Genomic DNA, 20594 nt, shown 5'->3' with positions numbered 1-20594 from the left:
AACTTTGTATTGTAAGTACCTAACATGTCTCACGTCCACGGGTAGTAGACTGTAGGGTACCAAGATAAAGAGGGTCGGCGGGGTATGAGGTACTGCTTTATGAAGGTACCTACCTTAGGTACCTATGCCCAATCGATCGATGTAAGATAAAGAGCGGATTAGGTTTATTACTGCTGTCCGGTTGTAGGTCGTTGCTGCTGCAACATCACGGTTGATGACGATGGATTGGACTAATGCAAATACAGCACCCTTATGACGAACGAAAAAATAAATACGGTTTACGATTTAGGTACCCAATGTATTTCTACCTTACCCACCACCGATTTCCATAGCCATTTTTGGACCGACTTACATGTCGTAGTGATCTTCTCGTACTTCGTATTTCATCACATGTCCCAATCCGACTCTGCATGCCGCTCAACAACAGGAAATATAATTATCGTCATTACAAATAAAATATCGATCAATTATTCGAAATTATATTCGAAATTACATTTACCATAACGGCATCTTTCCAGGAGTCCATCCCTCTTTTTGATTTAGGAATGGATACCTATTAATGCCATGCTCAAATCTCAACTATGATACATCACTTTTAAACAACCCGTCTTATGAACCACTTAACTATCCTCGTTACGAAATAGAATGAATGCTATTGTTCTCCAAATTCCATCCCTTTTCTCAACCGGTGAGGTAGTGGCTTCAGAGTTGACTCCAGAGTCGACAAGTCAGTATTTGAATATTATATATATATAAGATATAAGATATATACCTTGTATTAACTACTTAACTACTTACCTGTTATGCTAGGTATTATTAGGTGACTCGCCGTGTGAGACACGGGGATTGAAGAGGCTTGATTGACGGGATCAATATTTCCACCCCTTCGCACGGTTGCCGTCGAGTCTTCATTCGCCCATGGCCCCGTAGCCCCCGATAGCCCATGACCTATGACCTATGGGGAGCAAGAAAAAAAAAAGAACAAGTCACCCCCCCAGAAGGGGAGCTGGAGGGGGAAGGCCTGGGGTATAAGCCGTATATATGTACTCTCCCGAAAATACTCACTCACCGCCGGCACAAAGAGTTTATCAACCGAACTCCTCTTCTAATTCTAATCCGAGTCCGAAACAGGATGGGGTCCTGAGGAACGAAAAATCTATACTAAGCTTACAAATTCGGTACCAAGTATAACGGCGCTACGGCACTAGGAAAAAAAAGAAAAAGAAAAAGAAAAGGAATGGGAATCTCCAGCCTTGTACTTACAATACACCCCGCACCCGAACTCCCCTCGACGATAGGTAGTAACTCCATCGGTAACCCAATAACATCAGTTTTGGGGCCCGGGCTCGGCACCGTTGATCTGCGAGGATCACAAGAAAAATAAAAATAATAATAAAAAAAATTCGCAAGGCGATGCACCACTGGCATCCTCCTCCTTTCGTCCACCACTGCTACTATTTGGGCATTATGTGTGGTAGTACGGCATAGTCGATTCATGGCCTATTATACGCCCGGCCATGGGGTCTATCGCCATCTCGACTTACCACTATCGTGTGTGTGTGTGTATGTACCCAGTTCTCCCACCGCCGTCAGAATTATCCTTCTCGCCAGGGCTCGAAATTGGTTGGACGGCAGAAGACCGGAACGGGCTCATTTTTCTTCCCTTTCCTTCCTTTTGTTTTTCTTTTCTTCGCTCTCGTGTCCGCTGTTTCATTTCATTGTCTTGTTCTTCGCCGTATTACTCCCCTCGAGGCGGAAACACGGGTATCTGCAGTGTAGCATCTGGCTTTTTTTTTTTTTTGGTTTCTGATCTCACTCTCACTTTTTCTTTTCTTTTTTGGCCCTGTCCTGCCCCGAGCTGCCCGATCCAAGGTAAAAAGGTAAGATGCCTCCTTCCCATTGCGGCCCTTCGCAGCCCTTCCCACTAGGACGTTCTTGATCTCGCCCTGGCCAGCCTGGCCTCCTCGTGATACCAGCTAGCGAGGGTAAGCTGACGATGTCTTCGATAACTCGATTTCACCACCAAACTCAACAACCCCGGTCCCTCCTCCCCTCCCATCCATCACCCACGTTCCCGGATACTGGGTCCTGTGGCTGCTTGGGGATCGCCCTTCTCCCCCATGTTCGGTTTCTCCCTTGGGTGGTTAACCACGTCCTCGAACATGGAATAACCCGGCTCCGTCGTAAACAAAACAAGCCTCCTTCACCGAGGTTGCCTCGACGTCCGTCCTTTTCGGTAAGGCTCGTTGTCTCGCAGGTATTGACTCGCTAACAATGTCCCCCATCTTGATTTTTCCAAGCAAACCATACGGCGTAGAATTGCCAGTTAGATAGGTACCTACCTAATTACAATATCATTCTCTTCGGTTTGGGCTTGTCTTCCTCTCCCCCATACTTCTGGCCTAACGCGAGCAATCGAAAATGACTCATTATCCCCCCCTTTTTAGTCCCTGCTTTCTCTCTCATATCTGTGCTGCATTACCTTGGGTACCTAAATATATAAGCCTTGTTACATGACGATTTCCACGCCGTAACACGCGCGCGTGAGATCTTCTCGCACAGCTCTAGACCAAGCATCGAACGAAGATCCTCCTCCTCCTCTAGCTGCCTAACCGTGATACGAGCTTAGCTTCCGGTCCCAGAACTAGTTACTACCGTAATCGCCCTGTGCGACAGCGATTTGCCTATGGGATCGTAGCGTAGGATATACCTACCTAGTCAGAGATCGTCAGACGTGTACATATACCGAAAGAAACGGAAACAACAAAAAAGAGCATTCTTGCTAAAGGGCCTAAAGTATGATTATGAAGTATACTGTCATATTAGTTTTGCGGCATGGAAACCTAGCGAGCTACGTTTATGTACAAAAAAAAAGCTAACGCATGCCTTAAAGCTCTCCTCGGGTTCTCTATACATATATCTCAATCCATGTTCTTGAATCTTGCTTTATAGGATCTACAACTTCAGAAAGACGACCGCTACCCGAGTCTTCCCATAACGACACCCATTCCTACCTAATATATAGTAAATGAATAACTTCGTAACACTCAATACGTGACTCTGCCCCGCCCCCTTGCTCATGCGTCTGAATAGTACTGGTCGTCATAAGGGTGGTGGTACGGTGCGTTAGGGCCCGAAGGAGGCCAAGCACCGCCGGCTACGTTCTCCCTCGAACCCCAGTAATTGTCCCTGAGTCGTCGTTCCCGCTCGAACTCGGCCCACCGTTTCATAGTAATCTTGCTGCTATCAAATTCGCCTTCGTATTCGATACCGGCCTTCTTTGTTTTCTCTCCCGCAGTCTTTCGAGTATCACCCCATGAAAAGTCGTCAAACTTCCAAAACGCGTAGGTTGGGAGTACGAAGTTCCAAATTGGTAGTGATAAGAGATAGATAATCATCCATACAACGTATGACCACGAATGGGCTGTAACGACGATGAGAGCGGCCGGAAGACCAAGAATCAAACCAAGAAGTATTAGTGGGATGACTTGTACTGGGCCAATAATAGAGGAAATAACTGGAAGCATGTTAGAATAAGGGCCACGCTTTTTGGGATTAGGGTATATATGTATGAACTTACCGACATAGAAGGTGAAAGCGATAGCGGCCGGAAGCACCAAAGTGCCCACCAACTCAATGAAAACGACAAATTGCATACTGAAGCAGAATGTGCCACAGAGATCCTTAACGAGGACCAGTTCCATCAAGTTGTGGATCGTGGAGTTAATCCATCTTCGTCTTTGCGATAGTAAAACGAAGAATTCGTCGGGAACGGTGGTTTTGCAGACGGCCTGAGGGACGAAGACTTGCTTACGCTTGGGGAAAGTTCGAAGCATGAGAGTAGTCAAGTATCGATCCTCTCCAAGAAGCAAGAGATTCTTTCGGTGCAGGGTATCAACGACGTTTTCCGAATAGTGCTCGACGACGTCTGGATTAGCGAGGATGGGAACCCAATAATTCTGCGCGCCCTTGGGGGCCTTGATACGATACATGCAGAAACAACCGGGAAGACAGGTAACACCACCGAAGACGGACTCGAAGGACTTGGACAGGTGATGGGAGATGAAGTATTCGAAGACTTGAATGGCAGATACCCAACTTTGTCTCTTGTTGGCAATCTTGGTCTCGCCGCAGAGTCCCATGATATCCGGATCGCGAACCATGGCACAGAGCATATGAGTGAGACTGTCAGGAAACACCTTGGTATCTGCATCCACCATGAGTACCGCTTCGTAATAATCTGGGGAAATACCCGTTACTTTCCAAAGTCCATTGAACATCTCGAATTCGAGTTCCGTCATGCGCTCGTCGAACATAACCTTCTGTAAGAACGACATCAAAATAATTTGACTGTCACGCTTGCCTCGGTTACCGGGTTTGGCATTGGTTGCCTCGTCAGGTGTACCGCACTTTACCACTAGCATCATGGGAACCCTTTGCTGTTTGTCTACCGGAATGGCGGAGTTAGCACCGTAGTCGTAGAACCCAGCGTAGACCTTGGCCATGTTGTGCCGCTTAGAACCACTAGCCACGGCTACGTACGAGAACCCCTGGACTTCCTCGACGGGTACAGTGTGGTCCTTCATCATGCCAAGGACAAACTCGGGTGTCGTCATACTCTCGCCTTTACCCTTGATCATACCGTCGCAAATAACGAGGATAACTTTGTGGCTGTTTGGATAATCCGTCATGGCAATTGAGTCTAGCGTAGTCCTGATACCCATTTCGCCCTCGGAATAGGCCGTAACAAGGCAGATGGAGTGGATCAAGGGGAAGCCAAATGGCTGGTAATCGGAAGGCGGCTGAGGCACAACCGCTTCGTGTATGAAACCAGCAGGACCGTAACCATCCATTGGGCTAGCTGTACTGCCGTAGGGGTCAGAACGGAGCATGCTTGTTCTACTATCGTTGCCTTGTTTGTACATAGAATTAGGGTGGAGTAGAGGACCAGTTGACGCTTGGCTTGCCATAGTGGTCGGTTGTGGCCTTCTCGGATTCCTGTCACTACCGTAAACGGCCGAGAATCGAGATGTCGTCGGTAGGAAAGTGCTGGCCCGTTTACTAGTTCTGTCAGACCCCATATAGCTACTACCCACATCACCGGGCATGCGTGGGGGTGCTCGGTAGATATCCTCAGTCCAATCCTCGATTTGTCGATTCCGCTTTTTCTTATCGGCGGTTTGCGAGGTTTTAGCAGCAGCGTACTTGCGACTGATAAACCACTGGAATATCAACGCTAGACAGAACCTTGTTATAACGACGGACAAAATCAAAATTAGAGACACGTAAAGGACAACCTGGGACGCGATGCATCCAACTGTATCTGTATCCACAGACCCGACCTTTACAATCTCTTCAAGACAACCAGCTACCTGTTTGTCGGCGGGTCTCTGGAATGCTCGGGTGATATCGCGCCCACGAATTGCTTTATTGGCAGCCGAGTTCTTGTCGCGCAACTCCTTAAACCGGTCCGGAATCTTGACTTCATCTTCATTAAACCAGTTGAGAAGGTCTAGGTCCAGGACGTTACCGGAGTAAACAACCAAGTTGCGCGAGCTGTTCTTTATATCGTCCCAAGTAAAGAATACGTCACCGGTGCTGCGAAGCTGAAGATAGAACGTGTCTCTGGCTTTCGCGGTGGTATGGCATGCGTAACCGGGGTTGTCGTACGGCCGGGTAAAATTAGGCTTCGAGGATCCATCCTGGTTAATGGCCGTACACGGGAAGTACCAAGCAAGCTCGTCCGGATCGTTATTGTCATGTGGAACGTCCGAGTTGTCTGCCAATGTAATAAGGCCCTTGCATTTACCGTTAACGTTCTGGAAGAGAAAGCTGCCATCCATGGCGCCATATTTGGTAGGCAAATCCCATAAAACGTTGGGAAATGAACCATCCTGGCGAAGTGGAATACCATCTGCAGGTGGATGACCAGACCCCGATAGATTATAGGCGACACCGTGGAATATCATGTACTCGGTAGAAACATCGTTGATATGAAGACGTACACCGGGCGTGGCGCAGACGGTTTGCTGGAAGCCGAAAGTCAAGTAACCAACGAAAGCCATCATGTACAGAATAAGACTAATGAGGCCCATCTTTTCCCTCCAAGCTCTTTTCTGCGCCTTCGCGGTAAACCCGCAACATCCCAAGATAAAGTCCGGACACCAAAAGGTAACAATAGCGCAATAAACGTTCCAAACACTCGGAGGGCTAACAGTCTCTTGCGATTTTCGACGTTTGTTGTCCTTAGAAGGTTTGGAAATTTTGTGTCCTGACGAATGCCGTTTTCGTTGTGATACTCGGGGCTTATGTTTTTCGCTTTCTCCACTAGGTTTTCGTCTGGGAGGGGAACTGTCCGAAGTGGCATCAATAGTCCGGTCGCCAGATATATCCGTCCTATCTTCTAGATCCTCGTAGAGAGGGTCGTGTCCAGTGGAAGAAGGGTGCGTATCCATATTCGCAGCATGCTGTCGATAGTAGTAGTTCGGATGGTCCCTGTCGATTCTGTTTCTTTCGGGTCTTATAAGGCTCCTCTTGCGGGTCGGCACACCGCTGGGGACGTGATCTGGAGAAGTTGGCGAAAGCGGTGATCTGTCTGTGGTTCCGTTAGGATTCTGAATTGTCTCAGCGAAAGAGTTTCCTGATGGCGCACGTTGGTGAGAGGACTGTCCTCGTCCGGGGACAGGATAGTACCCGGTTTCGATGTCGGAAGGACGAGCGCGTCTTGACGATTGCCGATAGGAACTCCGATGCTCATACGAGGGACTCGCCGGCCCCGGCCGCTCAGGGAGCGACATGATTCAAAGTGAGCTATTGAGCTATTGAATAATGAAAAGTTAATTCATAGGTATTGTGCGATTATATATGAACAAGTTTCGCTGGTAAAAAATAAAGTATCGCTAGTTAGGACGGACTATTGACGGACGTGTCGCAAGTCTAGCCCTTCACCTCAATGAGATGCAGATTGGCTCAGCGATGGCTCAGATTGGATGAAGCCTACTGAGCACGGAACCTTACTGAGCACGGAGCCTACTAAGCACGGAGCATGGTAAGAAAAGATCTGCATGAGTTATGTCTGGGGAAAAGGCGGAAAACGGAAGGGCGCTGGGGATGGGGATGATGAGATTACAGATGATGTTTTTTTTTGGTGGTGGTCTTTACTCACTGGTTTGTTGTGACGGGCAACTGGTGGTCGAGGTGTTCCAAGTTTGCGCTGAAAAGGAAAGGACGATCCGATCCCTGTACCAATATACCAATAACCAACGGCCCAGAAGCTTAAGGTAAAGGTAAAGCCAGTAGCGCTAGCTAATTAAAGCCTTATTAAAAGCCTTCATAAAGTCAAAAGAAACCCAGGTTATATTAGGTATGAATGTCCGTAACCAATAATGCTAACTTTTTCGAAGAAAAAAAAACTTAATACTTTCAATAATTGCTAACTCGGAATCGATTGTTTATCAGTGGTGTATCAGCAGGATAAACATTGACCGTGAAGAAATGTTGCAGTTGAGAGCGCCGTAAGAAAGTTGCAGAATCGCGGGTTAGCGAGTTAGCGAGCTAGTTAGCGGGTATCAATGGGTAACACAGCGCGCCACACTAAAAAGCAGTCAACTAAAAATTAGGCATAACAGGTACCCTTGAAGAAAGGTACCACAGTTTAAAACCTTGAACGAGAGTACAGCAGCCGCGCCAAACGAATGCAATTAAAAAGAGAGAACAAGAGAGTACATTCGAGGTCGGAGAATAGGTAGTGAAGGTATGAGCGAAAGTATGAGCGAAGGTGAGAGCCTCCGACTTGGTGACCCGAAGGAAATTGGTATAAGCGGAGCAACGGCGGGTGAAGAACAGTGGTGAAAATGACAAAATCTTGCTGTGCTAACCACGGCGAGGAATCGGGAAAAGGGGGCTACACAGTACGAAAATACAGTATGATTTCTCCAATACACAGTCCATTCCAGGATCACTATAGTAACCTTACGTCATTATTTAACATTACTTAAGGCTAAGTATCTTAATGGCAAGTGCTGCATGAGAGGTACAACATCTTCACGTACTGATATGTCTTGCTCGTGTTTACCCCTACCTAGCCTAACATCCAGCCGATCAAAGACTCGGGGTCAATCCTGACCAGCCCATAAATGGAATTGAATTGTGCAATTGAATACGAGAGCAACTTAGGGACTAGACAATAGGTACAACACTAACCCGCCGCGCCAAGCAGAGGAAATATGGATTCCTCAAGTAAAAAAGCTACCTGGTATAATGTATTCCTCAATTAAGCTTTGGACTTGGTAAATCCAAGCGGTTTGGTCAGGTACATAACCTATAAGAGGCGCGTGAAGGTCGAACTTTTTATCAGAATGCCACCTGCCAAATCTTTATGGAAAGGAATCATTTATGATTTAGGTAGTGACAAATGCAAAATGTACTTGGTAAGTACTCTTTTAAGACACCCTGCCTTAAAATAATTTCTTCAGAAGTTGATAGGGATGACCCAAAGTTAAACACATCTAATCTTTATTGGCATGCAGCGAGGGTCATCGAGATCAGACCAGATCAAAGTTGTAGCCCAACCTTAATTAAAATCTGCCTTGAAGCTTCAGCTTACAACTAATGGGAGCCGCAAAATAATAAGCGAAGGAAGACGAGGACAAAGGACTGCGCAAGGGTCCGTGGTGGTGGTCACTGGTCAGTCATACCATTATATTCCCGTTGTGTCCCCGAGTGGCTTCGTGCGAAACTTCTAGCACGTGGCCTAAATATGACGGCTGTTTCGTTTGTGAATCTTGTCCTTATTAGACGCCTAGGTCTTTTTAATCGAGCACTTCCCTGGGAGCTGAAAAGGAAAATGAAACAAAAAAGGCTAGTAAAGGCCTGGTCTTGGTGCCAAGACAAGAAAAACGCAGACACCATATACAATTTGAGGTTGGCGACAGGACACCGGTGGTTATTCTGCCACCACCTTCAATAGCACTATTGAGTGCGGCTAAGCTCTAGCAGCACGCTCACGCCCGGCGCAATCCCAAAAGCTGAAAAATCGCTTGAAATTCTACTTGGCATGTTCGAGGACGAGAAATGGAACAGCGACAATAAAGCCGACGGTTAGATAGACCGGATTATTACCTGATGATACATGAAAGTGTTTATGTTTATGCCTGTAGCCTTAAGCCGCGTTGCCGAGACTGGGAGTAGGAAAGGGGTCTTCTAAGCTTGTTAGTTACTCTCTGTTCCCGGTGTACCGTATTACACATCTCGCAGGGCGACAGCGTGTACAACAGAGCACGAAAGGCAACCTTGCGCGAAGCGAGGAGCGAAGCTAACTTGTGCTTGCAAATGACGCTGCAGGCATGCAGGTCTTTAATTGAGGTATTGTACCATACGTTTCTGCGCATAGGGCACGGTGGAACTGGATCCTCAAGCCTAGATGGCTCCGTTTTTCGCTCTTTGTGCGCTCGAGTTCGTATTGCTGCGCGTAGTGTTGTCAACCTCTCAGCTTTACGAGAAGAGGGATTTTTTGTATGGTCAATTGAGCTTATTCTGACTTGGCCGATATTGAAAGAAGTCCCCGCATTCGTCATCTTTCGTTACAAGCAACCAACCTGTTGAGAAGGCTTGTAGAACTAACGACAGGACATACTATGTTAGGTAGTGGAGAAGACTTGACGCCGTCCACAGCAATGTGAGCACTGACAAGTACAGGACAAGCATACCAACGATAGCTGCTGGGTTAGCTGGTTAGTTGGTTAATTGCGTGATTGGCGCAATTTTCAAAGGTTACATCCTATACGGGGTCTCGCCAGCAGAACTCTCGATCCTTCCGCACGTACGTATAAATAGGCGAATGGACAAAAACCGACTTATTATCTACAGGAAGGGCCACTTATTTCTTCGTCTTGGAGGCTTAGATGTGAGGAAATATAGATGTTATGTGGTCTTTATGGTATTTTCATAGCCTAATCGATGTTTTTGATCATTCCCGTAGCACATCGTGTACGTTTGTATGTACGTATGCCTACCAGGTACACTGGAGACCCGTTATTTAAGGTGGGGTAGACTGCCCAGGAAAGAGAGAGACTGGGAGAAACAAAGATACAGGTACACGGTACCTACTATACACCTTACCTTAGGTACCTGACCTTACATTAGATCTACCTTACATATACCTATCCAATCCCCGAAAAAAAAAATAAGTCGCTACCTAACTAAAAGAGACTGGGACCTGAGTTCAGCATGTACAATACTATACGAAGTTACATCATATATCCAACTAGGTAGCCACCCCTAAAACTCTCTCTTACCACTTACCTCCGACCGACCATCGAATTTAGGTTGATCACTCTGTTTCGTCGACCTACAACAATCCAATTCCTTATTTCTTTTCTAATTACTATCGTTTTCTATCATCGCACAACAAACCTTTTACCGGCTGTAGCCTCAGCTTTTTACAGCCCTCCGCGCCAACCTTCTTTTTTTTCTGCAGTTATTGCTTTCTTGTCTAGAATTTGCATCAACGGTTAGACTTATTGTCTAAAGATACCCCGCGCCCATAGATACAATAACTTTTGCAGTCTTTTTTTTTATTATTTTCATTTGGTACAGCGACCCTATTTTTTAGGAAAAAAATAAAAATAAAAATAAACCTCCGAGCCGTGTTCCCCGTCCACCTGACCGGCATCCCCCCGGCGTTGGCCCATCGTCTATTTCCAACGCATTAGGTACAATCGTTTAAGTCGACATTAGAGTTATACCTGTGAAACAGCCATCACAACCGTACAGCGCTAAGGTCCAGGGGTCCAACATATGTGATGTTTGTATTATCACAATAGGAACGAGCCCGCCGCGAGTCAATGCTTGGGTCTGGCGCGACCGCTGTAACGACTAACCGCGCCCATTCCCATCTCCTCCTTAGCCATTGCCGCGGCGAACCTCTCTAAGCAATGGCTACGGTTACAGACCCTCCCACCCCTCCGCCGCCCGCCGCCGCCTCTCCTGCTAGGTCCATCCACCGGAAACCTCTTCCCGTGCCAAAGCTACCTCTCGTCGGTCAACATGGACGTGCCGATTCTCAAGAGAGCTTTGCTGAAAACACTTTACCGGCTGAGGCAACGATCGAGTCGCCCAAAATCAAAGAGTTGCCCGTGTCTCCGGTACAAGTGAATTTCCAACCAGGCGACTGGGCGCGGCCGTCAAATACCACTATCGAGAGCGATCACCATGCGCAGCGAATGCCCTATACGACACGCAAAGTTCACGACAAGCAGAACGTACCGGCATCTTCGGATGCGCGCCTTGCATCCCCTAATACCACCTATGACCAATTGAGGACTTTGACAACTAAACAGATATTTGCTACCGACTTTCCTCACAATCCAGGTCAGGGAAACCCTTTAAGTGCTACTCAGACTGAACCAGGGCATACAGAAGCCTCAGCTGCGCTGGAGCTGGACGGCCAAAGCTTCAGCGAAAGCTCTCGCAGCGATGATCCAAACCGACATAGTCGTGAATCAGATGCAACCGCGAGCACGCAGCTGCAAACCTCAACTGACTCGTCTGCCGAGACCAGCGCAAGTTCAATTTCTGGAGGTCTCAATGAAGCGTGCGACGGTCGAATTGTGCTGGATGATGTATCTCAGGAGGATTCTTTTGATGAGAGTTTCATGCAAGACAGTCAATCTGTACCTCAGTTACAATATCATCACCAGGCTTTTCTTCCGCGAGTCTCCAGCGTGCCAATTGAGTCAAACTCGAGGAACTCCTCCAAGTCTGATCTGCTCTCAGACCCGGCCATGCCCATAAATCGCCATTTGACCCCTAATTCTTTTATGAGAAGGAGTTCTATGCCTCGGCCACAGTCGGAGTATGCCGGGTATGCCGAATTGGGACCGCGCGGACGGTCTCCGAGTTACGGGGCCGCTCACCCACGCAGTCCTTCTGTTCATTCTCGCAGGTCGCCTGAAACCAGACCAACCTCCTACGCAGAATTGCTCAACGTACCGTATCCTCAGCCGGCTCCAGCTCCTATCACATTCGATAATTCGTACCTGCGCAACAATGTTGGGAGCAACGCCTCCTTACTAAGTGCTCAGAAGACGCTGGAGATGTACAGGCAAAATCTAAAAAAGACAACCGACTTTTCTATTCAGTATTCTTTCGCCATCTTCTTGATCTCTACCGCGCAGGAGCAGGGCCTTAACTTCGAAGAACCTTCCCGTGGAAAAGGCAGTCCGAAAGGAACTCTCAATAAGGAAAGCCCGGAATCTTCCCCGTTAGAATTGGTTCGGGAAGCTAAAAGTATTTTAACAAGGTTAGCCAATGGCGGCTATCCCTTCGCACAGTATTACCTAGCCGACGGTTTTGCCTCGGGCCTGTTCAATAAGGGCAAGGAGGATTACAATGCAGCGTTTCCTCTCTTCGTTTTGGCCGCGAAACACGGTCATGCCGAGTCTGCTTATCGCACTGGGTTATGCTACGAATTTGGATGGGGGTGTAGAAAAGATCCAGCTAAAGCAGTCCAATATCTACGAACAGCCGCATCCAAGAACCACCCAGGTGCTATGACAAGACTTGGAAAAGCTTGTCTTTCAGGAGACCTAGGTGAAAATCGGTACAAAGAAGGAGTAAAATGGCTGAAGCGAGCTACGGAGGCAGCGGACACCATGTACAACGCCGCGCCGTATCATCTCGGCACACTATACGAAACTGGGTACGGCGACGACATTTTTAAAGATGAAAGCTACGCTGCTGAGCTATTCACTCAGGCGGCTGAGCTCGGACATGCTGAAGCCAATTACCGTATGGGAGATGCATATGAACACGGCAAGCTCAATTGCCCGCGAGACCCGGCCTTAAGTGTTCATTTTTACACCGGAGCAGCAGATCGGGGTCATGCTGCGGCTATGATGGGGTTATGCGCGTGGTATATGGTTGGTGCCGATCCCATTTTAGAAAAAGACGAGGGGGAAGCCTACGAATGGGCTCGTCGGTCAGCAGAGCTTGGTAAGTAAACCTCATTGGATATCTACAACATCGCAATGTCCTACTAACGTAGTTGTCCCAAACAGGCTATACCAAAGCCCAATACGCTGTTGGCTACTTTACCGAAATGGGCATAGGGTGTCGCCGCGACATTCTCGAAGCCAACGTTTGGTATGTCAAGGCAGCAGATGCCGGCGATGAGCGTGCCAAGCAGAGACTGGCCGCTATTAGGGCAGCTGTGAGCGGCAACGGCAGCGGCACGCCTATGGAAGTTGCCGCACCACGAAGCGCGAAAATGAGAAAGAGTCAGACAAAAGACGACAAAGATTGCGTTGTAATGTAATACGTTCATACGATAAAGCTCGCTAGTTACGAACTGCTGGAGATTTGGAGGACTCTATTCCATCCTCAAATGCCAGGCGATGTCTATGTTGGAAACCATGCGGAATACTCGTCGAGCAGTGCACACTTTTTCTTTCTTCTCTTTTTTTTTTTTTTTCTTTTTTAGAATATCCAATGTTTCAGCCTCGATTTGGGGGATCTCTAAGTGGAAAGAGATGAATTTCGAAGTAACATATGGAACGGTTCGCGTGGTCAACATAAGGGAGAGGCAAGCAGGAAATTTTCTTTCATTTTTTGCCCTAGACCGAAGGATTCGTTTCTTTGGTAAAGGGTTGTGGGCGGCCGGATTCACACATTCTTCTGGCAGAGACCAAAATCATTTGCATTTGCATGCGATGCGAAGCATGGTGACGAAAACGGCATCGGGGCGGTAGAGAGATGAATAGGCCAGCTTCCGGTGTATTTTCTGTCACCCAAATTTGTATCATGAAAAGGCGTTCGATCTTCATTTTCCTCCCATCTTTTTTTTTCTCCCTCCAACTCTTTAAGCGTTTGTTAATAAGCCAAAGAAGACGAAACTTCAAAATGATACGAAGCGGGCTGAGCGCACTGATTTCGGAGACGGGTGGTTGATGCGGCTTGCGGTAGCTGGGAAAGGCTTATATTATACACAAAACGCCTCCCCCCTTTATCGAGCTGGTCAGCATTTTGCGGATACACCGCGAAACTCGTATCCCCTCTGCCACACGGTGCTGTTGTATATATCAAAAGAAAGCGATTAATGATACTCGCCACGCTGCGTTACGCAGTGTGGAACAAAAGCTGTGATATTAAACTACTTACTTGAGAGCTGCAATTTCTGTGATGTGTGCGTGTGATGTGATGTGATGTGATGTAAAATGATCTTGTCTATACTTGGTAACTAGTTGATATTCATGAAACTCGATAATAAGGCTACCTTATATATATATACTCTAGGTATACTATACGACAAAGCTAACTAACAGGTAGTATAAGAATAAAGAATATATAAAAAAGCCTTGCCCTGAATTGGTCTAACTCACTTCCCCTTGAGCTTTGGGCGTCGGTTTATACCTAATCTAACCTAACCTATCTATCTACTATATTTTGATGTCGACGACGATCATGATGGGGAGGAGGTGTTTATGCCTTGACCTTAACGCACTGGCTGACCATTTAAAAGGAGTTATAGCGAGATATACTTATTATACTCGATATATTAGCTAGGTACCTACCTAGACACCTTATAGGTCTTAGAACACTTGAGATACAACTACAAAACACTGTGAACAATTCAGTTACCTATACTTTTTTTTACTTGAGGATATAACTTGAGGATATATCCTCTAATCAAGTTGGTAAATATTCACATCCCTCTTAATCCGTATTGATCAACTAACGCGAATGCTCATCACCATCATCATCACCGAAACAACGCTACACCTCTCCATTACGTTTTTGTGGTCGAATATAATAAACTGAATAAAGGTACCTTAGCTATATAACCCCTTTCCCTCCCCCCAAATAACGCCATGCGATGGGAACCCCTTTAGGCTCTTGAAATGAACTATTAGTGAACATACACGCAAACGCCCATGTTGTCATGACTCATGACGTCGGAAATAGCAACGTTAATAATCGATCGCTCTCGAAACTCCTCTCCACAACCCAAAAATTAGGTAGCTTTACGCGCCCCCCTTGGTTGATTCGACTTCGCTACCCAGTTCTCCGGGCTTCTTGGGGTCAACGACGGCCGAGTACCTCTCGTCGCCCCAGCGAGCTCCGATCGTGACCCAAACGTGCTTGCTAGGCCCGCTGTGTACCGTTTCGCGGCAGCCTGTCCACTGTTGTCGGTGCTCGCGATCCATGTTACTATTACCCAAACCACCGTTTGTAACCCATTCCTTGATAATGTTCTTGATAAACTCAATCTTACGGCGGAAGTCGTTCGCCGCAGGGATACCTTGTATCATGGGATTAATCTCTGGCCGTTTGCGTGTAGCGTTACGCGTTGGCCGAATAGCTGGCTTGGCTGCGAAGTTTAGGAGCGTCTGTAGGGGATAGGATAGAACAGCTCTCTCATCAAGAGCGGTCTCATCCAATTCACCTGTGGCCGCCAGCTTCTCAGCTGATTCCTGCGGGAGATGCCAGAAGTGACACCATGTCCCGGTCGCATCCAGGACGATCTTTGTATGGTCGGGGAAGTTGAACTGGAGATGACCGTCGGCAAAGACCCAGCAACCTACGTCTCCGATTCGCTGGTAGAAAGTAACTACGTCGCTGGGCGGCATTGTTTGTTTAGTAGACGTAGGAACCTGTACTAGACCAGCATCATCCGTTGTGGTATCCTGATCCCGCCCGTACGCCATCATATAGTTGGCAAATTTCTTCCATAAGATAAGATGCTCACGTTTGCGGTAATCAAAAATATCACGGCCGACTGGTATTTTTCCAGGGGTTCCATCCGGACCTATGCTGATTTTGAACTGCGAGGGATGGACAAAGACAGTAGATAAGCCAGACTCGCCGTTGTTTTCATAGAATTGCACCGCCTGGCTCATGGGAACAATTTGGTTCCGATCAGGATATCCTGGGTCGTGTCGTCGCGAGCAATGCTGCTCGGCCTCTCGAACCAGAATACAGCTTGGTGGTAGTGTAACCGTCTTTCCCCCTTTAGCGCTGCCTGGTATGCTCTTGAGCACACAGCCAACGCTTCCATCGTTCAGAATATAGCCCAGTCCGAACTTGTTGGAATAGTCTACCCATTTAACGACAATATGTGGTGGCGATGGCGTCGGTCCTTTACCTATAATAGCCATCGATCGGGAGTTAAGAGCACGCTCGAGTTCGCTCTGTAAACGACGAAGTCTTTCTAGCACAAAGTCGGGCTGAGTGTCTGGTACCGCCATCTTGCGCTCTGAGGGTCCAAACAAGGTCCCCGTGGGGATTTCTCTAGGCACCTTCGTCACTCTAGACGATGTCACTCTCTCAGTCTCTTTCTGAGGGAGGGCCTTTTCTTCTAGTGCCGGGGCGGGCAAGGGCGCCTCTGCTATCGTGGGTTGTTGTGCGGCTGATGATAAAGTCAACGCCGATAATTTCGACGCGAGATTGTTTTCCGATGTGCTTTGGGCAATCTCTCGCTTAGGACGCGATGATCTCATAGTGCTAGAAGCACTAGGTGCTTGCATATCATCTACCGTTCGAGACCGTACTATACCAGATGGCTTTGCAGGGCGATTTTGCGCACGCTGCTGTGCTGCGAAGCTTTGAGGTGGTGCTCGTAATAAACCACTGACCCCTCCTTGCGTCGCTGTACCTTCGTTTGAAACAGGCTGGGGAGCCACTCGAGAGGGTACTTGGAGAAGTTTCTGCTCCCTGCTAACTTCCTCATAAGGCCTATAAACAATTCCTTCAGCAAGTGGAATAATTGGAGTGAGTCCAGCCTTCTCCTCCAGTGCAACTTCTCTCCAAGTGCTTTTGTATACCGATTGGGCGCTGTTCCAGGGTCCAACCTCACAGTTTCTGCACATCTCTTTTAAGTTACGCATGTTTTGGGCGACCATACGTGGCGTTAACTCGATGTTATAAAAATGATCTCCTTCAGGTGGGTAGTCGCGTAGCTTCGTGGTTATTTCTGATTGCGCCGGGATATAGCCAGAGAGGAAGAAGTCGTGCTGGACAATGGCGTCAGGGTCGGGTCGTAACTCGGCTTCTTCTAACATAGTAGCGACAACATCCTTCGCTTCTTCTGATATATACTTGTTGGAATTTTCCGGCTTGGGCCATTCATAATCCCGATTTTTGGCACGACGATAGATCTCGTCCGTCGTCGATGATTGGAAAGGCGGCTTGGAGGTGAGCATAGCAAACCTATAACTCCCAATTAGCTATGAACCACGAGCAATATAGAGTGTTTGATGACTCACATGATAATACCTAAGCTCCATATGTCGACCATATGGTCATGGCCTTTCTTTCCCTTCTCTAGAATCTCGGGGGCAATGTAATTGGGTGTTCCGCACAACGTCGTACGACGAATTGTTTGCATATCTCTGCCTGTAACCAGCAATGCCGCCAGGCCAAAGTCGCCAATCTTGGCGTTCATGTCCTTGTCGAGAAAGATGTTCCCCATCTTCAAGTCTCGGTGGATTATGCCTTTGGCATGCATGTACTTGATGGCACCAGCGATTTGTATCGAGTAGAATCGCACCTCGGGTTCCGTCAATCCCTTTCTTCGCTTGACCATATCCATCAATGAGCCATTAGGGCATAATTCCAGAACAAGATAAGTACAATTTTCAAAGGAGAATGCTCTCAGGAACTGAACAATGTTCTGATGCCTCATTTTAGAATGAATTTGTAATTCGGTTTGGAACTGCTCAAGTAGTTAGTACCGGGGATGGCAACCAGTAGTACGCCAGTGATCCGATTTACCTTTTGCTCCATTTTAGAAGGCATTTTACTCCGAACAATTTTCAGTGCATATTTCCTCCTACTTTTACTTCCTGCGAGGTATCCTTCATAGCACACCGCGAATCCTCCCTTTCCAAGCATTTTTCCGACCTGATACGCAGCTCCGTCTTTACGATCGAAGCTTGGTGGCTCGTAGACGACGGAAGGGGGCTGCGGGGGAGGTTCCTTTTCCTTCTGGACAGCTTTAGCGGCTGGCATCGCTTTAGCTTTCGCAACAGCTACCACCCGGTTAGGGAGTTGAGCATTAGCATCTCTCGGAGACAAAGCATCCGCATCAGCGGTTAGCTTCGCTGCCAGAAGTCGGTCCGCCATCGGGATTGCTGTGCTGCTGGGGAAGTGATAAATCAAACAAAGAAGAGCACAGCTGTAGCTCAACGGACCGTCTTATATTACGATGTTGGAATTGCTGGATAATACTATTAGCACGGGCTGATGGCTATTGTCAATCGAAGAAAGCAAGATTTTTCGGGGTTTGTTTTTGGCTTGGTTTGGTTTAGCGATAGCAAGTTTGTAACAGCATTGGAAATCCGAGGCTCTGAATCATTGGTGATTCATCTGAAGATGTCGAAGTCGAACTTATGGGTTTTCGTAATGATAATTCACGGCTCTTCTGGAAATGAGCGCGATTGATGCACTCCGGCAACAACACAACACAACATAACATAACATAGCAGAACTAAAACACAAGAGACAAAAATAGATAGGCGGTGTCACTTACACGTCTTGAAAAGCATTTGAGTGAGTTGATGAAGACTTTTCTGCAAATTAGCACTGGTTGTCGAAATCGAGAATTGTCGAAACCAACCCTCCGCAGCAAAGATGTTGTGAGAGAAGCAAGAAAGAATTGGGTAGGTAAGTATGCGTCTAATTACAATATGGTTTAACGATCCGGTGTAGGAAGAAGCAACGTGCACACAAAAAAAAAAGTGGCCCATTCATTTACTCTGTACAAGTAAACGTTGGCGTCGTTGCGGAGGCAACCACGACAAGCTACGGTATTTGACCAATCAAAAATGGTATTTACCTTACAACGACCCACATGTCCACATGCTCTATCGATAAGACAAGCTCTAGTGAACGGCATCTTCATTGGATGAAATACCACCTAGAACCTTATTAGGTATTGATTCCATGCCCTGATGATGACCTAAGGTTAGGTAGGTACCTAATCCGTACATCCCACTCTACCACCACAGCGCTATCCCACCACAGTCGTATCTAATCGTAGCCTCGTTTCCCTTGTGGGTGGGGAAATAGAAGGTATTCCTAACGAAGCTGTAGGTAACATAGCTGTTTATGATATGTTTACTATACCTTGAACATCCGAATTCTTTCGTAAGCGAGGACAAACCTAACCGACCTTCTCGGGCTTTTGCACTCGAATACCACCACCGTTCATTCCACCGAGTCGAAATCCACCTCAAGAAAGTCGAAGGCGAGATGGTTGCACTGCCGTTGTTTAAACTAGCGTCCTTGTTCCTAAGGCATATTTCCAAATATGGCGCTGTACGGTCATGACTTCGTTCGAGAATATAGTGTCATGAACCAAGTGCTGACGGCGATGATCAGAATCAAATCAAGGTCCAAGCCCACGAACACCCCCGCTTCCGCCGCTTCGCCGCCAAATATGGCCAGGCAATCCACCAGTTGAACATGCGCCTATCGGTAGCATACCTAAGAAACGTCGAGAGGGAAATGAAAGCAAAGGAAAAGGCCGAAGCGCCAACGGTAAAAACGAAGGAGCAGGTAGAAAAGGAGGAGGAGATGCGGTCTAAGCACGGCACCAACCAAGAGAACCGTGCCCAGAAAAACATTCCCATCATCAGCGTCTGGAGGAGGAAATTCAGGCCCCTCCCAGAATCTAAGGCGGTGGATCTGTTCGCCGATGTGATTGGCGATGCCTTCATTCTTCTCGTGGCTACCATTTTGATCTTATACGAATATCACAGATCCTCTCAAAAGCCAGACGCCAACACCGAGAAGATCAAGGAGCTCAATGAACGGTTTGAGGAGCTTTTTAGGAGAGGGAAAGAGCTCGAGGAGGCAGAGAAACGTCAACAGAGCCGAGTGCTAATGCTTGAAGAGGCTCTGAGAGGGTACAAGGATCCAAAAACCCATAAGTCCATCCTGCCCCCAGAGCCTACGACATCAGTCCCTGCTTAATGACAGATAGACAGGAGCTGTAGAGTGCAAATCTCTACAGTCTGGTAATTGGCATGTCCTTACCATACGATTAGCGAGTGTATAATAACTCTATATAAAAGGCCGGCGTTGGCAAGTATCCCTTTTTTTAGATATTAGACACCGCTCTCATATATATCTTGTCCGAGTATATTCACTATTAATTGAATATAAGACAGCCTCTTAGCTCCATACTCAGGCGCTACGTTGTAGATTCATGTATTGTGATAGATATCGGTAACACCATCTGCCAAGGCTGAGTTCTACTATTTTTCGTAACTGTTTTGAAATATTTCCTTTACGTATCTCAGGTAAGGTATATATACCCAAGCCATATGTCTTTGATTAAGATATTTGATCAAGACCTCATTCACATACATACCTCCAGTAAAGTATGTAAGTACCTCGGTTCTTTGTGGGAATCTCTAAGCGTCACTACATATTAGCAATGCCCGATGATAGAAAGGACGACACGGATATGAGCTCGGAGAATTGAGCAAGTGCTCCGTATGGCGTTACTTACATAAGGCAACTGCATACTTATATCTGGACAGGAGGTACCTAAATTTAAGGAAAGAGTGGCTACATGTGTATATGTACCAGGT

The 20594-nt window shown here is 47.1% G+C and overlaps 5 protein-coding genes across 5 annotated transcripts; 2 read left to right on the top strand and 3 right to left on the bottom strand.

The window, feature by feature from the left end:
* Window positions 1-2502: 2502 nt before the first annotated feature.
* On the bottom strand, window positions 2503-6893 carry F4812DRAFT_65400 (glycosyltransferase family 2 protein). The gene is made up of 2 exons (XM_047939275.1): window positions 3581-6893; window positions 2503-3517 (listed from the first exon to the last, which is right to left on the bottom strand). Exons 1-2 carry the CDS (start codon window positions 6795-6797, stop codon window positions 3078-3080), a joined length of 3657 nt encoding a protein of 1218 aa, XP_047789081.1. The 5' UTR covers window positions 6798-6893; the 3' UTR covers window positions 2503-3077.
* Window positions 6894-8645: 1752 nt separating this feature from the next.
* F4812DRAFT_65292 (uncharacterized protein) lies at window positions 8646-9028 on the bottom strand. Its single transcript, XM_047939273.1, has one exon. It carries the CDS (start codon window positions 8908-8910, stop codon window positions 8680-8682), a length of 231 nt encoding a protein of 76 aa, XP_047789080.1. The 5' UTR covers window positions 8911-9028; the 3' UTR covers window positions 8646-8679.
* A 1775-nt stretch (window positions 9029-10803) lies between these two features.
* On the top strand, window positions 10804-13464 carry F4812DRAFT_65301 (HCP-like protein). The gene is made up of 2 exons (XM_047939274.1): window positions 10804-12993; window positions 13059-13464. The coding sequence occupies exons 1-2, from the start codon at window positions 10935-10937 to the stop codon at window positions 13313-13315; spliced, it is 2316 nt and encodes a 771-aa protein (XP_047789079.1). The 5' UTR covers window positions 10804-10934; the 3' UTR covers window positions 13316-13464.
* A 1314-nt stretch (window positions 13465-14778) lies between these two features.
* F4812DRAFT_432722 (kinase-like protein) lies at window positions 14779-18715 on the bottom strand. Its single transcript, XM_047934559.1, has 4 exons — window positions 18527-18715; window positions 17770-18214; window positions 17262-17710; window positions 14779-17205 (listed from the first exon to the last, which is right to left on the bottom strand). The coding sequence occupies exons 2-4, from the start codon at window positions 18118-18120 to the stop codon at window positions 15021-15023; spliced, it is 2985 nt and encodes a 994-aa protein (XP_047789078.1). The 5' UTR covers window positions 18121-18214; window positions 18527-18715; the 3' UTR covers window positions 14779-15020.
* A 533-nt stretch (window positions 18716-19248) lies between these two features.
* Window positions 19249-19971, top strand: F4812DRAFT_460321 (optic atrophy 3-like protein; the record flags this gene model as incomplete). Its single annotated transcript, XM_047937677.1, has 2 exons — window positions 19249-19314; window positions 19378-19971. The coding sequence occupies 2 exons, from the start codon at window positions 19249-19251 to the stop codon at window positions 19969-19971; spliced, it is 660 nt and encodes a 219-aa protein (XP_047789077.1).
* Window positions 19972-20594: the final 623 nt, after the last annotated feature.

Source organism: Daldinia caldariorum (assembly GCF_022478825.1).
Source record: "Daldinia caldariorum strain CBS 122874 unplaced genomic scaffold F4812scaffold_11, whole genome shotgun sequence".
Classification (NCBI taxonomy): Eukaryota; Fungi; Ascomycota; class Sordariomycetes; order Xylariales; family Hypoxylaceae; genus Daldinia; species Daldinia caldariorum.
Note: the sequence above shows the minus strand (reverse complement) of the source record. Positions and strands in the feature narration are given on the sequence as shown.

Coding starts and splice junctions, on each gene's coding strand:
- F4812DRAFT_65400 (XM_047939275.1), bottom strand. CDS start 6,797: ATGTCGCTCCCTGAGCGGCCGGGGCCGGCGAGTCCCTCGTATGAGCAT. Junction 3,518..3,580: donor CGCTTTCACCTTCTATGTCG/GTAAGTTCATAC, acceptor ACATGCTTCCAG/TTATTTCCTCTATTATTGGC.
- F4812DRAFT_65292 (XM_047939273.1), bottom strand. CDS start 8,910: ATGGTGTCTGCGTTTTTCTTGTCTTGGCACCAAGACCAGGCCTTTACT.
- F4812DRAFT_65301 (XM_047939274.1), top strand. CDS start 10,935: ATGGCTACGGTTACAGACCCTCCCACCCCTCCGCCGCCCGCCGCCGCC. Junction 12,994..13,058: donor TCGTCGGTCAGCAGAGCTTG/GTAAGTAAACCT, acceptor TGTCCCAAACAG/GCTATACCAAAGCCCAATAC.
- F4812DRAFT_432722 (XM_047934559.1), bottom strand. CDS start 18,120: ATGGCGGACCGACTTCTGGCAGCGAAGCTAACCGCTGATGCGGATGCT. Junction 17,711..17,769: donor CTTCTAAAATGGAGCAAAAG/GTAAATCGGATC, acceptor CTACTTGAGCAG/TTCCAAACCGAATTACAAAT. Junction 17,206..17,261: donor TGGAGCTTAGGTATTATCAT/GTGAGTCATCAA, acceptor TGGGAGTTATAG/GTTTGCTATGCTCACCTCCA.